At 38.0% G+C, this 24668-nt stretch overlaps 2 protein-coding genes across 2 annotated transcripts in view; one reads left to right on the forward strand and one right to left on the reverse strand.

The window, feature by feature from the left end:
• Positions 1–24668, reverse strand: part of EIF3F (eukaryotic translation initiation factor 3 subunit F) — a 288155-nt gene that overhangs the window by 196963 nt on the left and 66524 nt on the right. The window lies entirely within an intron of this gene.
• On the forward strand, positions 3080–4054 carry LOC105881940 (olfactory receptor 5P76-like). The gene has a single exon (XM_012783934.2). It carries the CDS (start codon positions 3080–3082, stop codon positions 4052–4054), a length of 975 nt encoding a protein of 324 aa, XP_012639388.2.

Here is a 24668-nt window from a genome sequence, read left to right on the forward strand (position 1 = left end):
ACTGAGGCACTTACGTCTTGGTGACACCAGTAGTACATGGTACACATTCTAACCTTCAGTCTGACCTGAATTTAAAATCTAGATTTAATTTTGCCAATCGAATATAGTTTGACAAGTAGAGTAAACTAAATCTTGGCCTTCTCATTCTCTGTAAAATTAACAGAATGGGAATATATGTTCCCCAAATTGTTGTGAGGATTAAATGAGATAATGTATTAATAGTAAAATGATAAAAGCAGTACTTGTTTGGCAAAGAGGAAGCTTTGAATGAAAGTTTGTTGGTATCAGCAGTGGTAAACCACTTCCATCAAGGGGGCATCTGGAGTATGAGGTAGGACTCTCTGATATTAGGGTTAGCAAGAGACTTAGAGTCTTCAGCTTGAAGGTCACTCTCTCTGTGATCATCCTTCTAGTCATGTAAGTCACTCACCAGTAGTCATTCCGTGGAAGTGTGTGTGTAAGAGATTAAGTCTTATCTAGACAGTATCCAACATTTTTTACCTCTGATATTTCTATCTCTAATAATACTTTAGTAGTATTTATTTTATGTCATTTGTCAGAAAAATACATCCATCACTTAAATATTTGTGTTATTTAAACTTCAGTTTTATGTGGCATTTCTACTCCATATTTCAAAAGTGCATAATGGGATGTCTTATAACTGTCAGTACAAAATACTTAGACATGAACAAGAGTTGAATCAATGCAGAAAACGTAACTGTTATATTTGCAGTTTAGTAATATTTAACCTGAAATATCACAATAAAGATAGAATAAATAGTTAACCATGAGATAATTCATTATATTATACTCCCAAATATTATAAAATGAACATGCACTGACACCTAGATAAAGTGAATAAAAAATGATCACTTGAGTATTGACAGAACCCTTAAAGATTAGTTGTGTTTGTGTGGATTGAACTATTCAATATTCACTTGAGAATGTGATAATGATCACTGGTGCTTTTGAATTCATATTTGAATATCTAAAATCTTTAGAGATTTATCCCCAAAGGAAGCAATGAAATCTTGTTGCTGCTATATAATAACAAGAACTTTGAATCTATAATGTAAGATGCGTGAATTCTTTCAAGAAGTAAGATTTTGGCTTTTGTGAGTGAGTCTGATGTATTGATTTTCATTTACCATTTGACAACAGTTTATTCTCTGGAGTTGTATGTGTACTCACAAGTCACAGTTGTGAACAGGGCAGATGTAATCTATCATTCAGCTAGCAAGTAACTTTAGCCGAATTAAATTGAGTTTCCATAGCCAATTTATGCAAATAAACAGGCATAATTCAGTCTACCAAGATTTCTCATTTATCCACCTATAAGAACAGAAACTCACATGGTCATTTAATGTTCTCTAAATTTGGCACTCATTGATAATGCTAATAGCTTCACTAACTATGAGATGCTTTGCAAACTCACTGTGAGTAAATATGTTGTGGAAAGACCTACTTTGTTTATTGGTCTGAACGCTCTAGCATCACACACAACTGGACACTCTGGACAAAGTCGATGATATAAAGCCAGAAAACTTTGTCTCTGAGAACAGACTCAATCTGCCCACTAGCTGGGTAAACCTAGGTAAATTAGAAACTTTTTAGGCTGAAACTTTATTCAGCTTTGTATTATTTCTAAAATAATAGTATTTCTTTCTATAATATCAATACTTCAATTGGAAAACATTGTTACAGTAGGAAATTATTTGATTTGTTTGAATAAATGTACTATAATTATGCTGTAAATATTAATCATATATATTTGCATAGTGATTAAATTGATATATCAAACTATTGGATATTACAACATTTTAATTGGAAATATTAAAATGACTTAATAAATTTACACTAGGTCACTTCATTCATAAGTATAATGTTAAATTCTGACTTCTTCCTTGTCCTTTCAAGAAAATTGTACTTTTCCTTTTAAAAACTAGTGTTGGCTGGGCGAGGTGGCTCATGCCTATAATCCTAGCACTCTGGGAGGCCAAGGCGGGAGGATCGCTCAATGTCAGGAATACGAGACCAGCCTGAGCAAGAGCGAGACCTCGTCTCTACTAAAAATAGAAAGAAATTAATTGGCCAACTAAAAATATATAGAAAAAATTAGCCAGGCATGGTGGCCCATGCCTGTAGTCCCAGCTACTGGGGAGACTGAGGCAGAAGGATCGCTTGAGCCCAAGACTTTGAGGTTGCTGTGAGCTAGGCTGACGCCACGGCACTCTAGCTTGGGCAACAGAGTGATGCTGTGTCTCAAAAAGAAAACAACAACAAAAAAACTAGTGTTATTTAACTGATAGACATAGTATATTGATAACTACTTAAGCACCTCTTGTATACAATAATTGTCAGAAAACTGAAATGCTAATCTGTTACCCACTTATTTTCAAGTGTACTGGATTTCATGGCAAATATTATTCACTTTCATTTATAACATAGTTTTTGCAGGAATTGACTGTATCTATACTGCCTCGGGTTCTTGTGCTGATTCCACCACTTACTTTGTAACCTTACACAAGTTACTTTACATATTCAAATGCAGGCTCCCCATCTATAAAATGGAAATTAAAAATACTGAATATTATTTTATGGAAATTAAAAAATACACACATATATATTTCTTAACCCTATGCCAGTAGTAAGTATAGTAACCATTCCATAAATGTAAGCTAATATTCACATCTCCATTGCATAATCCTACATGTATATATTTTATCTTTTGTTTACTTATGATCCTTTTTTGTTATATTGATAAATCTTTAGCTTCAAGTCACTTTAAGTACACTTTATAAAAGTAATATAAAAGGTTGTACATTATGTGAAGTAAGATTTTTTGTGTTTCTGGTAAAAACAAGTTTTAAAATATAAAATGACTTATTACACAAAAATAAATAAGCATTGAGATTCTAAATTCAATAAAATATTTTTTTGTCCAAACTTTCCCTGAATAAAATATTTTTTCATGTTAACCTTCATGTATTTATTAATCAAAATGCAATCATCAAGTTTACAACTGATTTAATGTACTAATCTCATCACAGGTTCATTTGGGGAGCAGATACTTTGTCTCATGGATTCCCAGGTACATGGGAACCACACTGCTGTGAAAGAGTTCATTTTATTGGGATTAACAGATGATCCAGTCCTTCGCATCGTCCTCTTCATGATCATCCTGTGCATCTACCTGGTGACCATATCTGGCAACCTCAGCACAATCATTCTAATTAGAATCTCCTCTCAGCTCCATCACCCTATGTATTTTTTTCTGAGCCACTTGGCTTCTGCTGACATAGGCTATTCATCTTCTGTCACCCCCAACATGCTTGTGAACTTCCTGGTGGAGAGAAATACAATCTCCTACCCTGGATGTGCAATCCAGCTTGGTTCAGCTGCTTTTTTTGGGACAGCTGAAAGTTTTCTTCTGGCTGCCATGGCATATGATCGCTTTGTGGCAATTTGCCAACCATTGCTTTATTCAACCAAAATGTCCACTCAAGTCTGTGTCCAGTTACTCCTAGTGGCTTACACAGGTGGTTTTCTTAATGCTTCCTCCTTTATCTTTTCCTTCTTTTCTTTATTCTTCTGTGGACCAAATAGAATCAATCATTTTTTCTGTGATTTCACTCCTTTAATTGAACTCTCCTGTTCTGATGCCAGTATCCCCACAGCTGTTCCCTCATTTACTGCTGGCTCCATTGTTGTGGTCACTCTGTTTGTCATAGCCATCTCCTACATCTACATCCTCATCACCATCCTGAAGATGCGCTCCACCGAGGGGCGCCACAAGGCCTTCTCCACCTGCACCTCCCACCTCACTGTGGTCACTCTGTTCTATGGGACTATTACATTCATTTACGTGATGCCCAAGTCCAGCTACTCGACTGACCAGAACAAGGTGGTGTCTGTGTTCTACATGGTGGTCATCCCCATGTTGAACCCTCTCATCTACAGTCTTAGGAACAAGGAGATCAAGGGGGCTCTGAAGAAAGAACTTCATAAAAATATATTTTCCAGTGATATCTGTTATTTTTGTAGGATTTCTTAGAATAATATTACACGGAACCCTGTGTATTTTCTTCAGAATACTTAGTGCATAAGTATATACAGATTCAATGCTTCCTTTCTCCACAACATTGTAAACTTCATATTGAAGCTCAGTGCCTTTCTTCCTCCCCCATGCATTTAATTTTTTCTTTTCTTTTTTTTTTTTATTGCACTAAGATATCCAATACAATGATGAATAGAGATGAGAATAATGGGTATCCTTGTCTTGTTTCTGACCTTTGCATAAAAGCACTGAGGCTTTCACTGTTGAATATGGTATTTGATGAAGCTATTTTACCTTTTGTAGATGGCAATAATTAAACTTGGGGAGGTTGTGATTAACAACTTTCATTTAAAAAGTATTATTTTTTCCTTGAGAATGTATGTGCATGGTAAAAAATTAAACACTATCAAAAGGTATGTAGTAAAATAAGTCTTCCTTTCCCTTTAATTCTCCCATGCTTATGTTCATCCTCCTAGATGCAACTATTTCCAGAAATAATATAGGCATATATAAGCATGTCTCTATAGCTATTTCTATTTATTTGCATCTATCTATTATCTATCTATTCATATATCTGGAAACTCTCTTTTGTTTTAAAGTTCTGTAAAAGGGCATTTAAGGATGTATCTTCCAATAGAAATGGTTTAAAGAGGAGGGAGCACAGGACATTATCATGCAAGCAAAAAAGAATCAAAGGTAGAAGGGACATGGGTGAAGTTTGAACAGGAAGGAAGAGGAGAGTGGAGAACAGAAGAGGCAACAAGCCAGCCATGTTCATTTTGGCTCTGGCAACATTTTGGTGCCTCCTGATTTTCTGTCTCCACCTTGTGGTTTGACTACCTGTATCTCTGTTTTGGTGCTGCTGTGTTGGGGTAAGAGACATTGAGTGCTTAAAGTGCCAGGGTACTGAACATTTTCAATTGAACAAACATTTTTACATTTATATATTAAATTATTTATCTATTTAAAAAGATAGGACTTGGTTTCAGCTCTAAAAGATAAAGAGCTTAGAAGTTATCACTCTTATCCTCACAACAAGTAAAAAGCTAAACAAACAGAAAATCAAATACTCTTCTTAGATTCATTACAAAGTTGAGGTCACAGGGCAAGCTGACTCCCTGAAAAGAGAGAGAGGTGAGAAGAGATTCATAGTCTACCTGGAGCAGAAGCTGCTGGTTAATATATATAAACACACATACACTTAAGTGGTAATTGATGAATTGCTGGAGGCTGAGTGTGGACTAGCTTGAAAGGTAAAATATCCAGGGTCGTAGTCTTAGGGGGGACCCTAAGGGAGTATTTTGGGAGTTTTACCTCTGGGAGCCCCACCAGGTTCTCATGGTAAAGATCAGGGAAAATTTCCCCAGGTTTGAACAGAGTGAGGGGAAATGGAGCCATTTGAAGTAGCTCAGAGCTTTCTGTTCTTTGCTTTACCTCCCAGAAAACTACTGTATAAATAATGTTGGGGGAGGGAAATACACAACTCCAGACCCTTCCTATTCCCTGTAACTTCCTGTCTCACCTAAGGGGTATAAAGATCACTTATGAAGGTCATAGCCCTAGGAAGTAGGCACCCTGAAAGATTGAGATCTAATCATCACAACTGAGAATGTTTTGCCTCATTTACAACTGAGAATGTTTTGCCTATACGTTACCATCACTTCAATAAACCTGCTAACAGGGGGTTAGAGCTGAAAGAACTGCAAGGCCCAGAGCTTACTTAACAGAGTTTCTACAGGAACCCTGAGATAACATTGGAGACAAAAATGACAGTAGAGGCAATTTAAACCTTAGATACCTACAGCTACAGTAAATACAGCATGGCTCCTGGTCAGATAAACATAACACACTAAAACCTTACACGAAAGTTCTATTTGCCTCAGCTCCTATTACCCGATATATCCTGTCTAGTTTTCAACAAAAAATAGCAAAGCATGCTGAAGGGCAAGATAAAGTCTGAAGAGAGAAAACAAGCATTTATGGTCAGATACAGCAAAGATGTTGAAATTGTCAGACTGGGAGTTTAAAATGGCAATGATTAGTATGCTGAAAACTCTAATGAAGATAGTGGACAACAGGCAGGAACAGATGGACAATGTAAGTAGAGCGATAAAAACTCTAAGAAGGAATCAAAAACAAATGCTAGAGGGAAAAACAGACCACTGTAACAGAAATAAAAAATGCCTTTGACAGACTTAACAGTAGACTGGGCATGATAAAGGAAAGTATCAGTGGTCTTAAAGATACACTAAACAGAAATTTCTCAAACCCAGATGTCAGGGGAAACAACTGAAAAAGTGGAATAGAACTCACAATAATTGTGAGGCAATTATAAAAGGTGTGACATATGCATAATGAAAATACCAAAAGAGAAGAAAGAGAGAAAGGAACAGAAGAAATATTTGAAATAACAATAGTTGAGAATTTTCCAAAATTAATAAAACACCAAACCATAGATCTGAAGCTCTGACTCGAGGGGGAAGGGGAGGTATGGGCAATATATGTAAACTTAACACTTGTACCCCCATAATATGCTAAAATAAAAAAATACTAAATAAAAAAAGAAGTTGATATAATTCTTATCCTTGTTCCTTTATAGATAAGATCTCATGTGTAAGATAAGTATATTTCTTCTGGCTTTTTTCAAAATTTTCTTACTGTCTGTTTTTTTGGCATTCAAATAAGATATAGCTAAGTGTAGACTTTTTGGTATTTATCCTTCTCAGTGTTTGCTGAGGTTCTAAGTTATCTGTAATCAGCACCACCATAGCAGCTTTCTTTTGGTTTCCCTTTACTTTAAATATTGTTCTCCACCCCTTTACCTTTAGTCTAACTACATCCTTGCAGGTTAGATGTGTTTCCTGAAGGCAGCAGATACTTGGCTTGTGTTTTTTTATCCATTTGGCCAGCCTGTGTCTATTGAGTGGGGAGTTCATGCCATTCACATTTATTGAGATAACTGATAGGGGAGGCAGATTTTTGTTCATTATGTTGGGTTGAACTTTGTTGCTTTGTTTTCTCTCTTGAGCCATTGTGGTTTCTGGGCTTTGATCTTTAGCTTTGAGTAGATTTACATTTGTGAGTGTTTATTGTGCTGATCCATGGGTAACACTGTTTTGAGTACTTCTTGAAGGGCTGGTCTTGTCTTGGTGAATTCCCTCAGTCTTTGCTTATCTGAGAATGTCTTGATTTCCCTTTCATATACAAACCTTAGTTTTGCAGGGAATAAGATTCTAGGCTGAGTGTTGTTCTGTTTCAGAAGAGTGAGAATGGGGCCCCAGTCTCTCCTTGCTCGTAAAGTCTCAGTAGAGAAGTCTGGCGTTATTTGGATTGGCTTTCCTTTGTATGTTACTTGCTTCTTTCATCTTACAGCTCTTAGAAGGGCCTCTTTAGTTGATATTTTGGTCAGTCTGATGACTGCATGTTGTGACATCTTCCTGTTTGCATTGAATCTCCCAGGGGTCTTTTGAGGTTCTTGAACTTGTATCTGGAGATTTTGAGCAAGGCCTGGGAAATTTTCCTCTATTATATCTTCAAATAGCTTGTCCAACCCTTGAGTGTTTTCTTCATCCCCTTCTGGTAACCCTGTGACCCTCACATTAGGTTTCTTCACATAATCCCACATCTCTTGTAGGCTTTGCTCTTTTCTCTTGTTTCTCTGCTCTATCTCTGTGACTGATTTATTTAATTGGAAGGTGTTATCTTCAATCTCTGAGATTCTTTCTTATGTTTGATCTACCCTGTTCTTGAGTCTTTCCACTGTGTTTTGTAGTTCCCTGAATTGATTCTTCATTTCCAAGAGTTCAGTTCAACTTTTCTTCATTGTTTCAATTTCTTTAGTGAATTTTTGTTCCAGGTCCTGGAGTCTTTTTGTGTTTTCTTTGTGGTGGTTATCCAATTGTTCTTGCAGGTTGTTGAATTTTCTTACAATCCACAATCGGAATTCCTCTTCTGTCATTTTGTTTGCCTGATTTTGGTTCGTGCCCATTTCTAAGGGGCTGGTGCTCCTCTTTGGGGGTGTCGTTTCCATTTGGTTCTTCATATTTCTGGAGTTCATTCGCTGATTTCTTCCCATGTGGATCAGTTGTTGCTTCTTGTCTTTAGGTTTTCGTTTGGGTATTGGCGTACCCTGTTTAGTCTCTGAGCCAGTAGGTGGTATTTGTGGATGAGATTCAATCATGCCCTGTATGATGAGTCAGTAGGTGCCGTGAAAATGGTGTGCAGAATGTCCTCCCTGTCAGTAGGTGGCGCTTGCTCGGAGGGACAGGGTACACTGTTGTTTTTGTATTCTGTAACCAGCTCTTGTTCCTCTGTTGAGGCACTCTAGTGCCTCAGGTGGCCGGTGGGGCTCTGGGACTTTCTCCCCCTCAGTGAGGGCTGGTCTGGGAGTGAGTCTGGGTGGAGCTGGGTTGGGTAAGCCTGCCCTCAGGCACTGCCACTGCTGTTAGCAGGGGTCAGAGTTCTGTTCTCTGCTTCCAGGAAAAGCTGTCAGGGCAGGGCTGGAATGGTCCTGCTCAGCCAGAAAGTCTGGGTGTGGGGATGGGGCTGTCTGAGACCCGCAGTCTGGAGTGGGCCTCGCTTCTTTCCACCCTCCCCAACTCTGCAGCTACTCCTGGGCCTCTGCCAGCAGGCCAGACCTCACGCCACTGGGCCTCCCCTGGCTGTGATGCGGGCTGGGAGGTTCCCTGCGTAGGAACACCACCTGGGCTGGGCACACGGCCTCCCTTTGGGGGGAGGGTTGCCCTCTAGGATGCTGATCTGCCCCTGAAGGCACACACACCTCAGTAGGCTGTTCACGTATATCTCTTCTGTGCCCCGGGCAATGTGAGACCTGGGTGCACGGGATCTGGACTGCAGGTCTGACCTCTGGGCCCCGGAGTTCAATCCCTAACCCTACCTGGGAGAGGAGTGCCAGTCCTAATTCACCCATGGGGAGCCCAAGCTGGGTCTTCATCTCTCAGCCTCAGGGTCTTCCCCATTCTCCTTGGATCACTGGGCCAGCAGCACCTGGGAGGGCTGGCGGGTTGGGAGCTCACCGTCTGAGTACCCCTCGGTCATCTCTAGGGCCCCAAAAGGGAAGGTCCTGTTTCCTGGAGGTGCCTTCGGCTGGTGGCTATATGTTCTCTCTCAGCAGCCATGGATAGTGACAGGGGAGGGGAGAAGGAGGGAATATGGCGCCTGCCAGGCGTCTCGGGTCTGTGCACACGGAGGTGCCCCGAGGGAGTTGGGAGCCTGGTGCCACGTCCAGAGCCTGGAGCTTGCTTACCACTTACTGGTGGTGGCCTTCTCTGGGCTGGTGTCTGCAGGTCTCTTCAACTGCCAGGGAGCCCACCAGTAGTCCAAGATGCAAGGGAGGGGAAAGTTAACCATTCCACCTACCCTTTCCACTGGTCTCCAGGCTATTCGGGAGGTCTCTGCTTCCAGTTCTCCTCTGCAACCTCCTCCCGTGGTCTCCCGTGGTCTCAGGTACCCCTCCTTCTGACCCTCCTCCGATGTATGCTGGTCTGCTTGCTTCTTTCCTTATGTATCTGCATATTTGGCGAATTAGAAGTTCTAGAAGCTAAATATTAGTAATAGTAGCAGTAGCTGTGGTAACAGTACTAGCAATAGCAGTTAACATTGAAATTGTTCACCACATTCTGGGCTGTCTTTGATTTAGAAGTATGGCATTATCCTAATTGATCCTGAGTAATTTCTTAAAAATTTTTTTCAAACCTTATATTACAGAGGATGTAACAGAGGCATATACAGGTTAAGCAATAACTCAAAAATCACAAATAGTTTCTTAATACTTTTATTTCTTTTGAGACATATTCTCCATGGTGACCAGAGTGAGGGGCTTTGAAATCATTCCACAAGCTGGGTAATTTTGTTGCTGAAACACCTTTCTTTCTAGCTAATTGTTTCTGGTTAAAGTAAGTATAGAGACTCCTACATCTGGATATGGCAGGTTAATTTGTGTTACACCAATTTTTAAGTAAAAAGCTGGGTAAATGTTTTTAAATGCATGCATTGGATGACCATATGGTCTTTGTTTTTGCTTCTGTTTATGTGGTGAACTACATTTCTTGATTTGCATATCTTGAAACATCCTTGCATCCGTGGGATAAAGCCCACTTGCTCATGGTGGATTATTTTTTAATGTGCTGTTGAATTCAGTTTGCTTGTATTTACTGGGAATTTTTCCTTCTATATTGATAAGGGTTATTTGTCTATAGTTTACTTTTTTGGTTATGTCCTTTCCTGGCTTTGGTGTCAAGGTGATACTGGCTTCATAGAGTGATTTCAGGAGGATTCCAAACTTCTCCATGTTATAGAATAATTTCTGCAGTATGGGTACCAGCTCTTTGTAGGCCTAGTAAAATTTGGATGTGAATTCATCTGGTCTGGGACTTATTTTGTTGGGATGTTTTCTATTGCCTCTATCTCATTGCTCATTTTTGTTCTTTTCAGGATTTCTATTTCTTCCTGATTGAGTCTGGGGATGTTGTGTGTTTCCAGGAATAAGTTCATTTCCTCTATGTTTTTGAGTACATGTGCATAGAGATTTTCATAGCATTCACAGACAATATTTTGTATTTCTGTACTATCAGTTGCGATATCTCTTTATTCATTTCTTTTTTTTTCTTTTTTTTAATTAGTTTATAATTTTTTTCCTTTTTTTTTATTTTGGCATATTATGGGGGAACAGATTTTAAGGTTTCAATAAATGCCCTCCCCCCCACAAGTCTGAGTTTCCAGCATGACTATCCCCCAGATGGTGCACATCTCTCTCCTTATGTATATACATACCCGTCACCCCTCCTCCCTCCCACCTGCCCAATACCCTATTACTGTAGTACCTATGTGTCCACTTAGGTGCTACTCAGTTAATACCAGTTTGCTGGAGAATATATCTGGTGCTTGTTTTTCCATTCTTGGGATACTTCACTTAGTAGTATGGGTTCCAGATCTAACCAGGAAAATATAAGATGTGCTATATCACCATTGTTTCTTAGAGCTGAATAGTACTCCATGGAATACATATACCACATTTTATTAATCCATTCTTGGATTGATGGGCACTTGGGCTGTTTACACAGCCTTGCGATTATGAATTGTGCTGCGATAAACATTCGAGTGCAGGTGTCTTTTTTGTAGAGTGTCATTGGATCATTTGGGTAGATGCCCAGCAATGGGATTGCTGGATCAAATGGTAGATTCACTTGTATCGCTTTAGAGTATCTCCATATTGCTTTCCACAGAGGTTGAACTAGTTTGCAGCCCCACCAGCAGTGTAGGAGTGTTCCTCTCTCTCCGCATCCACGCCAACATTTGTTATTTGGAGACTTTTTGATAAAGGCCATTCTCCCTGGAGTTAAGTGATATCTCATTGTAGTTTTGATTTGCATTTCCCTGATGATTAGAGATGATGAGCAGTTTTTAATATGTTTGTTGGCCATTCTTCTGTCTTCTTTAGAAAAGTTTCTGTTCAAGTCATTTGCCCACTTTTTAATAGGGTTATTTGATTTTGTCTTGCTGATTTTCGTGAGTTCTAAGTATATTCTAGTTATCAGCCCTTTATCGGATACGTAGGATGCAAAAATTTTCTCCCATTCTGTAGGTTGTCTGTTTACTTTCATGACTATTTCTTTGGCTGTGCAGAAGCTTTGTAGTTTGATCATGTCCCATTTATTTATTTTTGTTGCTGCTGTGATTGCCTTTGGGGACTTCTTCATAAACTCTTTGCCTAGGCCGATGTCTAGGAGACTGTTTCCAACATTTTCCTCTAGAATTCTAATAGTTTCATACCTTAGGTTTAAGTCTGTTATCCAGCGTGAGTTGATTTTTGTGAGAGGTGAAAGGTGTGGGTCCTGTTTTAGCCTTCTACAAGTGGCTATCCAGTTTTCCCAGCACCATTTATTGAAAAGGGATTCTTTTCCCCAGCGTATGTTTTTGTCTGCTTTGTCAAAGATTAGATGGCTATATGAGGATAGTTTTATATCAGGATTCTCAGATCTGTTCCACTGGTCAATATTCCTATTTTCGTGCCAATACCAGATTGTTTTAATTACTACAGCTTTGTAGTATAGTTTGATATCTGGCATATTAATATCTCCCATTTTGTTTTTGTTGCTTAGAATTGCTCTTGATATTCGGGGTCTTCTTTGGTTCCATACAAAGTGTAAAATTATTTTTTCTATATCTGTGAAGAATGCTGATGGGATTTTAATAGGTATTGCATTGAATCTGTAGATCAATTTGGGTAGTATAGACGTTTTAATGATGTTGAGTCTGCCGATCTATGAGCATGGAATGGATTTCCATCTGTTTACATCCTCTGCTATTTCCTTCCTCAGTGTTTCATAGTTCTCCTTGTAGAAGTCTTTTACCTCGTTGGTTAAGTATACTCCTAGGTACTTTAATTTCTTTGTTGCTATTGTGAAGGGTATTGAGTCTTTAATTTGGTTCTCAATTTGATTGTTGTTGGCATATATGAATGCCTCTGATTTTTGTGTATTGATTTTGTATCCTGAGACTTTACTAAATTCATTGATCAGTTCCAGGAGTTTCTTGGTTGAATCTTTGGGGTTTTCTAAATATAATATCATATCATCAGAAAACAGTGAAAGTTTGATCTCTTCTGCCCCTATTTGGATACCTTTAATTCCACTTTCCTGTCTGATTGCTGTAGCCAGGACTTCCAGCACTATGTTGAATAGAAGTGGAGATAGTGGACAGCCCACTGGTTCCAGTTCTAAGTGGGAATGCTTTCAGTTTTTCCCCATTCAGTATAATGTTGGCTATGGGTCTGTCATATATGGCTTGTATCATTTTTAGGTATGTCCCTTCTATGCCTATTTTCTTAAGTGTTCGTATTATGAAAGGGTGTTGAATTTTGTCAAAAGCTTTTTCTGCATCTATTGAAAGAATCATGTGGTCTTTGTTTTTGCTTCTGTTTATGTGGTGAATTGCATTTATAGATTTACGTATGTTGAACCATTCCTGCATCCTTGGGATGAAGTCCACTTGGTCGTGATGGATTATTTTTTTAATAAGGGTCTGGATTCGGTTACCTAAGATTTTGTTGAAAATTTTTGCATATATATTCATTAGGGATATTGCTCTGTAGCTTTCTTTTTTTGTTGCATCCTTTCCTGGTTTTGGTATCAGAGTAATATTCGCTTCATAAAAGGTGTCGGGGAGGTTTCCGTTCTTCTCAATGTTGTGGAATAGTTTCTGCAAGATAGGTACTAGTTATTCTTTGTAAGTGTGGTAAAATTCGGGTGTGAAGCCGTCTGACCCAGGACTTTTCTTTTTAGGGAGATTTTTAATTGCTGTTTCTATTTCAGCTGTTGTGATTGGTCTGTTCAGGGAATCTATTTCTTCCTGATTGAGCCTAGGGAGGCTATGTGTTTCTAGAAATTTGTCCATTTCCTCCACATTTTCCAATTTGTGTTAATAAAGATTTTTGTAGTACTCATAAATTATATCTTGTATCTCTTTGGGATCAGTTGTGATATCTCCTTTTTTGTTCCTGATGGAGCTTATTAGAGATTTCTCTTTTCTGTTTTTCATTAGCTTAGCCAGTGGTGTGTCAATTTTGTTTATTTTTTCAAAGAACCAACTTTTTATTTTGTTAATCTCCTGAATAGCTTCCTTATTTTCAATTTCGTTTAGTTCTGATTTGATCTTGTTGATTTCACTTCTTCTGCTGGGTTTGGGGCTGGTCTATTCTTCTATTTCAAGCTCTTTGAGTCGTTTCATTAGATTGTCTATTTGTGATCTTTTTGACTTTTGGTTATAGGCATTTATGGAGATAAACTTTCCTCTCAGAACTGATTTAGCTGTATCCCAGAGGATTTGATAACTTGTCTCCCCATTGTCATTTTATTCATAGAATTTTTTATTTCCATCTTGATTTCTTCATTTATGAAGTAATCATTTAGTAGAAGGTTGTTTAATTTCCACGTTTTTGTGTAGAAATGGGAGTTTCTGTTGGGGTTGATTTCTACTTTTATTCCACTGTCATCTGAGAAGATATATGGTATGATTTCTATTTTTTTAAATTTCTTGAGGTTTACTTTGTGTCCTAGGATATGGTCAATCTTAGAGAATGTCCCATGTGCTGATGAGAAGAACGTATATTCAGTGGATTTTGGGTAGAATGTTCTGTAGATGTCAGTCAGACCCAATTGTTCTAGAGTTTTGTTTAAGTCCATTATTTCTTTATTAATTTTCTGTTTGGAGGATCTGTCTCGTGCCGTCAGTGGGGTGTTGAAATCTCTGGTGATTATGGAGTGCTATTAATCCATTTGCTTAGCTCCAGTAAGGTTTGCTTTATGAATCTGGGTGCACCTAAGTTGGGTGCATATATATTTAAAATTGTTATCTCTTCTTGTTGAACTGTGCCCTTCATCATTATATAATGACCCTCTTTGTCTTTCACTACTTTTGTTGCTTTAAAAACTAAATCGTCTGAAATTAGAACTGCCACACCAGCCTTCTTTTGGCCTCTATTTGCTTGGAATATTGATCTCCACCCTTTTATTTTTAGTCTATATGCATCCTTGCAGGTTAGATGTGTTTCCTGAAGATAGCATATACTTGGCCTGTATTTTCTTATCCATTCAGCCAGCTTATGTGACTTGAATGGAGAGTTTAACCCATTCACATTTATTGAGAGAACTGATAAGTAAGGTAGATTACTGTTCATTCTGTTGGGTTGGATGTTGTTGCTATAATTTCTGTCTTGAGCCATTGTAATATCTGGTCTTTGATATCTTTGGGTTTTGGTTGTTTTTATATTCATGGGTTAGTATTATGATGTTCCGTGTGTAACGCTGTTTTAAGTACTTCATGTAGGGCTGGTCTTGTCTTGGTGAATTCTCTGAGCCTTTGCTTGTCTGAGAATGTCTTTATTTCTCCTTCATATACAAAGCTTAGCTTTGCAGGGAATAATATTCTAGGCTGGGCATTGTTTTGTTTCAAAAGAGTAAGAATGGGGCCCCAGTCGCTCCTTGCTTGTAAAGTCTCATTAGAGAAGTCTGGTGTTATTCGAATTGGCTTTCCCTTGTATGTTACTTGCTTCTTTTGTCTTAAAGCTCTTAGAAGGGCCTCTTTAGTTGATACTTTGGACAGTCTGATGACTGCATGTCGTGATGTCTTCCTGTTTGCATTGAATCTCCCAGGGGTCCTCTGAGCTTCTTGAACTTGTATATCAAGATTTTGAGCAAGGCCTGGGTAATTTTCCTCTTGTATATATTCAAACAGCTTGTCCAACCCTTGAGTGTTATCTTCTTCTGCTTCTGGTAACCCTATGACCCCCATGTTAGGTTTCTTCACATAATCCCACAGCTCTTGTAGGCTTTGCTTTTTTCTCTTGTTTCTCTGCTCTATCTCTGTGACTGATTTATTTAATTGGAGGGTGTTATCTTCAAGCTGTGAGATTCTTTCTTCTGTTTGATCTACCCTGTTCTTGAGTCTTTCTACTGTATTTTGTAGTTCCTTGAATTGATTCCTTATTTCCAGGAGTTCAGTTAAACTTTTCTTCATTGTGTCTATATCTTTTTCCATATCCTGGAGGCTTTTTGTGGTTTCTTTGTGTTGGTTATGGATTTGTTGCAGCTCAGTGAGTGTTCTTATGATCCACAGATGAAATTCCTCTTCTGTCATTTTGTTTGTCTGATTTTGGTTGGTGCCCGTTTCTAGGGGGCTGGGGCTCCTCTTTGGGGGAGAGTTTTCCGTTTGGTTCTTCATATTTCCTGAGTTCCTTTGCTGATTTCTTCCCATATCGATCAGTTGTTGTTTCTTTTCTTTAGGTTTTTGTTTGGGTATGGAGATAAACTTCCAATTTGTGTGAATAAAGATTTTTATTCACACACCTTGTTTAGTTTCTGAGCCGGAAGGTGGTGTCTGTGGGTGAGATTCGTCCACTCCCTGTCCTGATAAGGGTGTGCAGGATGCTCTCCCTGTCAGTAGGTGGCGCTTGTTTGGAGGAACAGGCTATGCTGTTGTTTTTATGCCCTGTTATCAGCTCTTGTTCTTGTAGAGAGAACTCTAGTGCCTGAGGTGGTGGGTGGGGCCCTGGGACTTCCAGGTGTGTCCTTTTCTCCCCTTCAGTGAGGGCTAGTCTAGGAGAGAGTCTGGGCAGAGCTGGGTTGGGTAAGCCTGCCCTCAGGCAACACCAATGTTGTTAGCAGGGGTCAAAGTTCTGTTCTCTGCTTCCAGGCAAAGCTTTCAGGTCGGGGCTGGAATGGCTCGGCTCAGTCAGAGAGTCTGCGTGTAGGGATGGGACTGTCTGAGACTCGCAGTCTGGAGCGGGCCTGGCTTCTTTCCACCGTCCCCAACTCTGCAGCTACTGCTGGGCCTCTGCCCGCAGGCCAGACCACACGCCACCACTGGCTGTGCTACCTGCGGGGAGGTTCCCTACTCGGGAACGCCACCTGGGCTGGGTGCAAGGCCTCCCTTTGTGGGTAGGGTTGCCCTCTAGGATGCTGATCTGCCCCTGAAGGCACACACACCGCAGTAGGCTGTTCACAAATATCCCTTCTGTGCCCCAGGCAATGCGAGGACTCAGTGCACGGGATGTGGTCTGCAGGTCTGACCTCTGCGACCCAGAGTTCAAACTGTATCCCCACCAGGGAGAGCAGTGCCAGTCCCAATTCACCCACAAGGAGCCCAAGCTGCATCTATGTCTCTCAACCTCAGAGTCTGCCCTGTTCTCCTGGGATCACTGTGCCAGCAGCACCTGGGAGGGCTGGCGGGTAGAGAGCTCACAGTCTGAGTTCCCCTTAGTCAGCTTTAGGGCCCCAAAAGGGATGGTCCCGTTCCCTGTAGGTGCCTCTGGCTGGTGGCTATATTGTCTCTCTGTCTCTCTGGGCAGCCGCGGGTAGGGTCAGGGGAGAGGAGGAGGAGGCAATATGGCGTCTGCCGCGTGGCTCGGGTCTGTGCACACAGAGGTGCCCCGAGGGAGTTGGGAACCCGGTGCCGCATCCGCCACTAGCTTACTGCTCACTGGCAGCGGCTGTCGCTGGGCTGGTGTCCGCAGGTCTCTCCACTCGCTGGGGAGCCCATCAGCAGTCCCAAATTCAGGGGAGGGGAAACGGCCGATACTTCCCGCAGGTCTCCGGGCTGCTCCGGCGGTCCCAGCTTCCAGTTCTCCTCCGTGACCTCCTCCCGTGAAGTCTACCGTGGTCTCAGGTACTACTTCTTCCGACCCTCATCTGATGTAGGCTCATCTTCTTGCTTCTTTCTTCTGATTTCTGCTAGAATCTATCTTTTCTGCAGAGACACTCTGTCTGGCGGTATTTCTCATCCGCCATCTTTTTTTTCTCCTCTCTTTATTCATTTCTGATTGAGTTTATTTGGGTCCTTGCTCTTCTATTCCTGCTTAATCTAGGAAGAGGATTATCAATTTTGTTTATCTTTTCAAAGAATCAACTTTTTGTTTCATTCATGCATTGTGTTGATTTTTGTTTTCCATTTCGTTTAGTTCTGCTCTGACATTTGTTATCTATTTTCTTCTGCTTGCATTGGATTTGGTTTGCTCTTCCTTTTGTAGTTTGTTGGAGGACCATTAGATTTTTAATTTGTTATCTTTCTGTATTTTTTTGATATAGGCATTTAAGCTTATGAATTTTCCCCTTAGAACTGCTTTTGATGAACCCCATAGATTTTAGTAGTTTCTGTCCCCTTTGTTATTTAGTTAAGTAATCTTCTGAGTTCTGCTTTAATTTTGTTATTGACCCAATAATCATTTAGCAGCAAGTTGTTTAATTTTCATACCTTGTGCAGAATTGAGTTTTTCTCTTAACTTTGATTTCTAGTGTTATTCTACTGTGGTTTGAGAAGACACATGATATGATCTCTGCTTTTTTAAAATTTGATGAAACATGTTTTGTGTCCTAAGGTATAATCAACCTCGTAGAATGCTCCATGCATTGATGACAAGAATGTATATGCAGTAATTTTTTGTTAAAATGTTCCGTATATGTCTCTTAGGCCCATTTGTTCTAGAGTCTTATTTAAGTCAATGTTTCTTTATTTACTTTCTGGCTTGGATGATCTGTCCTGTACTGTGAGTGGGGAGTTCAAATCACTGGCATTGACGATGCTATTGTATATCTCTTTACTTAGATTTAGGAGGGTTGCTTTATGAATCTAGGAAATCCTGTATTAAGTGTGTAAATATTTACAACTGTTATATCTTCTTGTTGAATTGCTCCCTTTGCCATTATATAATGGTCATCTTTGTCTTTCTTTATTTACTATTGTTAATTTAAAGTCAATTTTATCTGATATGATAATGGCTATACCTGCTTTCTTTTGGTTTCCATTTGCATGAAATATTCCTTACCATTCTTTCACTTTGAATATGTATTAGTCTTTGGGGGTTAGATATGTTTCCTGGACACAGCAGATATTGGAGTTGTATTTCTTCATCCATTCAGTCAACCTGTTTCTCTTCAGAAAGCATTCGACAAAATTTAGCACCCTTTCTTGATAAAAATGCTCAAAAACTAGGCATAGAAGAAATGTATCTCAGGATTATAAAAGTCATATATGACAAACCTTAAGCCAACAACATACTGAATGGGGAAATGTTGAAAACAGTTCTGCTAAGAACTGGAACAAGAAAATGGTGCCCAGTGTCATCACTTCTACTCAATACAGTGCTGGAAATCCTAGCCAGAGCAATCAGCAACAGAAAGAAATAAAGGGTATTCAATTCAGGAAAGAGGAGGTTAAACTATCACTTTTTGCTGATGATATTATCTTACATCTAGAAAACCCCAAAGCCTCCACCAAGAGACTCCTAGAATTAATAAACAAATCCAGCAAGGTCTCAGGTTACAAAATCAATGTACACAAATCAGTAATGTCCCTAAACACCAAAAACAGTCAAGTTGAGAATAAAATCAAGACTCAATGCCATTCATAATAGCTACAAAGAAATAAGATATCTAGAAATATACTTAACCAAGGAGGTGAAAGATTTCTACAAAGATAACTATGAAACACTGAGGAAAGAAATCACAAATGACAGAAACAAATGGAAAAATATATTGTGCACAAATTCCTGTTACACCCTCTGTTCCGTCAAGGTACTTTCTTTTGGTTTTCAGCCAGAGGCTGCCCTTCCTGCCTGCAGGTTGTGATCCCTTTCTTAAGAAATAAAGCTCTCCTCTCCAAATTTATGAAGATCTCATGATTTTTAAGTTGACAGAACACATTACTTATAAGAGAAAAGCAACCTGAAAGACAATGAGTTTCTCATCTGAAACTATGAAACCAAAAGGAAGTGGTACAACATTCTTTTTATTTTTGTTTTGAATTTTTAAAAAATTGTACATGTTTCAATTATACATGTTTAGATATACATGGACATTGTGATATAATTAAAACAATCAAGCAAATTACCATATTCATTATTTCATATAGTTACCTTTTTTTGTGGAACGCCTAAAATCTATTTACATAGGAAATTTCCAGTATATAATACAATATTATTAACTATAACTTTCTTGCTGTACATTAGATTTCTAAACTTATCCTACATAACTGCAACATTTTAGCCTTTGATCTTCATTTCCCATTATTCCACTTCCTTCCCCTGGTAACCAGCAATCTGGTCTTTGTTTCTATATATTTGTCATTTTTATTTAGGTTCCATATATAAGTAAGATCATGCAATACTTTTCTTTCTGTGTATGGCTTATTTTACTTAGCATAATGTCCATTAGGACCACCTGTATTGTGGCAAATGGCAGCATCTGCTTCTTTTACATATCTTGGCTATTGTGAAAAAACTGCAATGAGCATAGTGGTGCAGACATCTGCATGAAGTGCTGATTCCATTTCCTTTGAGTACATACCCTGCAAACAGATTTCTGGGTCATTTTGAGGAATCGCCATATGATTTCTATAATGGACACACCGATGTACAGTCCTGCCAACAATGCACAAGGGTTCCCTTTTCTCTATATCGTTGCTAACACTTGTTATCTCTTGTCATTTTTATAATCGCCATTGTAAAAAGTGAGGTGATATATTTCATTGTGGTTTTGATTTGTATTTTCTTGATTATTAGCAATGTTGATCAGTAGCTTTTTATCTAACTTCTGGCAATTTGTATGTCTTCTTTTTTGAGTAAGATCTATTCAGATCTTGTGCCATTTTTAGTCAGTTTTTTTGTTTTTTGTTTTTTGTTTTTGCTATTGAGTTATATGAGTTCTTTGTATTTTGGGGACATTAACCTCTTATTAGATGTATGGGTTGCACATATTTTCTCCCAATTCAGAGGTTGCCTTTTAATTTTGTTGAATGTATCCTTTCCTATGCACAATATTTTTAGTTTTGTAGTCTCACTTGTTTATTTTTGCTATTCTTGCCTGAGCTTTTGCTATCAAATCAAAAAAATTATTGCCCTGGTAAATGTCAAGGACATTTTCCCCTAAGTGTTCTTCTAGGAAATTTATGGTTTTAGGTCTCATATTTTGGTCTTTAATCCATGTTGAGTTGGTTTTTGTGAATGGTTTAAGATGAGTCCAATTTAATTCTTTTGTATGCAGATATCCAGTTTTTCCAAAAGCATTTATCAAAGAGACTATCCTTTTTGTATTGCGTATTCTTAGTGACCTTTTCTAAAATTAGTTGACCATTTATGTGTGGGTTTATTTCTGTGCTCTCTATTCTTCCTATTCATCTGTGAGTATGTTGTTTGCTTATTTTAAAAATTATTATTATTATTATTATTTTTTTTTGAGACAGAGTCTCGCTTTGTTGCCCAGGCTAGAGTGAGTGCTGTGGCATCAGCCTAGCTCACAGCAACCTCAACTTCCTGGCTCAAGCAATCCTCCTGCCTCAGCCTCCCAAGTAGCTGGGACTACAGGCATTCGCCATCATGCCCGGCTAATTTTTTGTATATATATTAGTTGGCCAATTAATTTCTTTCCATTTATAGTAGAGACGGGGTCTCGCTCTTGCTCAGGCTGGTTTCAAACTCCTGACCTCGAGCAATCCACCCGCCTCAGCCTCCCAAAGAGCTAGGATTACAGGCGTGAGCCACCGCACCCGGCCTAAAAATTATTTTTAATGGTAGTAAAATACATAGCGTAAAATTTCCATCTTACCATTTTAAACATATAGTTCAGTAGTACTAAGAACATTCACATTGTTGTGCAACCATCATCATCCATCTCTAGAAGTCTTTTTATCCTGTAAAATTGATACTTTGAAACCACTAAACATTAACTCTTCATTCCCCTCTCACTTTCAGCCTCAGTAAACCACCATTTGCTTTCTGCCTCTATGAACTTGACTACTTTATGTACCTCCTATATGTGGAATTTTTTGCAGTACTTGTGTTTTTGTGACTGGCTTATATCATTTAGCATAATGTCCTGAAGACTAATCCATGTTGTAGAATATGTCAGAATTTCCTTCCTTTGTAAGGTTGAATAATATTATATGTATATTCCACAATTTTTGTTTATTCATTCTTTTACCCATGACACTTGAATTGCTTCCACATTTTTGGTTACTGTGTGATAACAGTCAACTGAGCTAGATATTAATATTATATCTTGCTACACATAAGATATAAAAATGGATGAAGGAAATATATATGACTAAAGCAAATAAAAACACTTTTTTGGTTGGATAAGGATTATTTTTAGTACCTATTATTTAGTACCTATTATTTGCTAGAATAAATCAAATAACTTATTTGCAATAATCTTACCTGAGAGATTCCACTTTCACTCTACTTATTGTTTTGTAAATTTCAAACATAGTATCATGACATTCCATGGCCTGTTAGTAGTGAGCAATTATTAATTTTTAATCTATCTTTTTTAATAGAATATTGATTAAAATTTGTTTGATTTTTGATATACAGCCCATTTATTTTTATTGGTCTTACTTTGTAATAATAAGTCCAAAAAATAAAATCTGTATATATCCTTTCAGGTATGGAAAAACCACCAATTTTCTCCATGCATCAGTTAAATTCAACTTAAACAATAAAAGAAAATGGCAGGAACACAGACAGAAATTCTAAATTTTCTAAATTTAAGAAAAAATTTTATTTTTAGATACTGAAGTATCTCAAACATGAAATAGTTTAAAGAGTCAAAGTAGTTACCTACAGGAAGTTAGACTTTGGATTTGTAATGGAAGGGCTCTGGAGCATTGCGTTCCTTTATAAGCCATTTGAATTAAGCACATATAATTATTCAATAGCATTAAAATGGATACAATCAAATTCTTTTAATTAAACAACTCATTCTGGCTACCTGTGAAAGGATAATCATACAGATAAAAATCAACTAGGCCAGCTACTGCACTGGACAGATGGGGAGAAGTGGACACATATCATAGAAATTTGGGAGGTATGGAAACTGTACATAAGAAGAATTTAGGATCCTGAATGCTGGCCATGTCCTCAGGGCCAAACTGGAGGCCCAGCTAGTTTTAGGGAATCATGCAACATATTGAGTGTGAGGAGAGGAACCATAAATTAGGAAAAAGTTGGGAACCAGTGGTCATCATTGAGGCACTTAGATCTTGGTGACTTTAGTAGTACAGGGTATACATCTAACCTTCAGTTGACCCCAATTTAAAACCTAGGTTTGATTTTCCGAATTGAGCACAGTTGGACAAGTAGATTAAACCTAGGTTTATCATTAGGAGAATGGGAATATTTGCTCACTGAATGATCATGAGTATTAAATGATATAATGTATTAATACCAAAATGATAAGCACAGTGTTTGGTTGGCAAAGAGGAAGCTCTGAATGAAAGTTGGTTGGTGTCAGCAGTGGTAAATCACTTCCATCAAGGGTGGGATAAGAGGAGAGTATGAGATAGGACTCTCTAATATTAGGGTTAGCAAGAGACTCAGATAGAATCTTCAGCTTGAAGGTCACTGTCTTTATGATCATCCTTCTAGTCATGTAAGTCACTCACCAGTAGTCATCCCTTGGAAGTGCATGTATAAGAGATTAAGTCTTATCTAGAAGGCATCCAACATTTTTTACTTCCCACATCTCTATCTATACAACTTTATTAGTATTTATTTTATATCTTTTGACAGTAAAATACATCCATCACTTAAATAATTGTGTTATTTAAAATTCAGTTTTATGTGGCATTTCCACTCCATATTTCCTAAAGTACCTAATGAAGTGTCTTATATCTATCAGTACAAAATACAAAACCATGAACAAGTGTTGAATGAATGGAGCTAAGGCAAATGTGTTATATTTGCTGTTTAGTAATCTTTAACCTGAAATATCACAGTAAACTTAAAATCAATAGTTAGCCATGATATAATTCATTATGTTATATTCCCAGTAATTATAAAATGAAAGTGCACTGACACCTACATCACTTGGGGATTGACAGAACCCTTAAAGATTAGTTTTCTCTGTGTGGATTTAACTGTTCAATATTCACTAGAGAATGTGATAATGATCCCTGTTGCTTTGAATTCATATTTGAATCTCTAAAATCTTTAGAGATTTATCCCCAAAGGCAAGTAATGAAATCATGTTGCTGCTATATAATAACAAGAACTTTGAATTCATAAGTGTAAGATGAGTGAATTCTTATTTCAAGAAGTAAGATTTTGCCCTTTTAGAGTGAGTCTGATGTATTCATTATCATCTACCATTTGAGAAAACTTTATTCTCAAGAGTTGTATGTATAGTCACAAGTTATAGTTGAGAACAGGGCAGGTGTAATCTATCAGTCAGCTAGCAAGTAAATTTAGCTGAATCAAATTGAATTTTCACAGTCACTTTAGTGTGAATAGATAGGCATAATTCAATCTATGAAGACTTCTTATTTATCCACTTATAGGAACAGAAACTCACATGGTCATTTAATGTTCTCTAAGCTTGGCACTCAACCATAATGCTAGCAACTTCACTAACTGTGATATGCTTTGTGAACTTAACTGCGAGTAAATGTGTTGTGGAAAGACCTGCTTTGTTTATTGTTCTGAATGCTCTAGCATAACAGACAACTGGACACTCTGGACAAAGTCAAAGATATAAAGCCCGGAAACTTGGAGAAGAGACTCAATCTGGCCACTAGCTGGGTTAACTTCGGTAAATTACAAACATTTTAGGCTGAAACTTGATTTAGCTGTGTATTATTTCCAAAATAAGACTATTTCATTCTATAATATCAATACTTCAATTGGAAAACATTGTTACAGTAGGAAATTATTTGATTTGTTTGAATAAATGTACCATAATTATGCTCTAAATATCAATCATATAACATTTGATAGTGATTAGATTGATATATCAAACTTTTGGATATTACAACATTTTAGTTGGAAATATTGAAATGACTTAATAAATTTATACTAGGTCACTTCATTCATAAGCATAATGTTAAATTCTGACTTCTTCCTTATCCTTTCAAGAAAATTATACTTTTCCTTTTTAAAAACTAATATACATGGTACACCATATATTGTGTAACTGATATACATGGTACACTATATAACTAATTAGGCATCCCCTACATACAATAATTGCCAGACAGCTGAAATGCTAATCTGTTACCCACTTATTTTCAAGTGTACTAAATTTCATGGCAGGTATGATTCTCTTTC

The sequence above is a fragment of the Microcebus murinus genome, chromosome 4, assembly GCF_040939455.1.
Source record: "Microcebus murinus isolate Inina chromosome 4, M.murinus_Inina_mat1.0, whole genome shotgun sequence".
Taxonomy (NCBI): Eukaryota; Metazoa; Chordata; class Mammalia; order Primates; family Cheirogaleidae; genus Microcebus; species Microcebus murinus.

What these genes read in the sequence shown, in the direction of transcription:
- LOC105881940 (XM_012783934.2), top strand. Translation starts at nt 3,080, where the DNA reads ATGGATTCCCAGGTACATGGGAACCACACTGCTGTGAAAGAGTTCATT.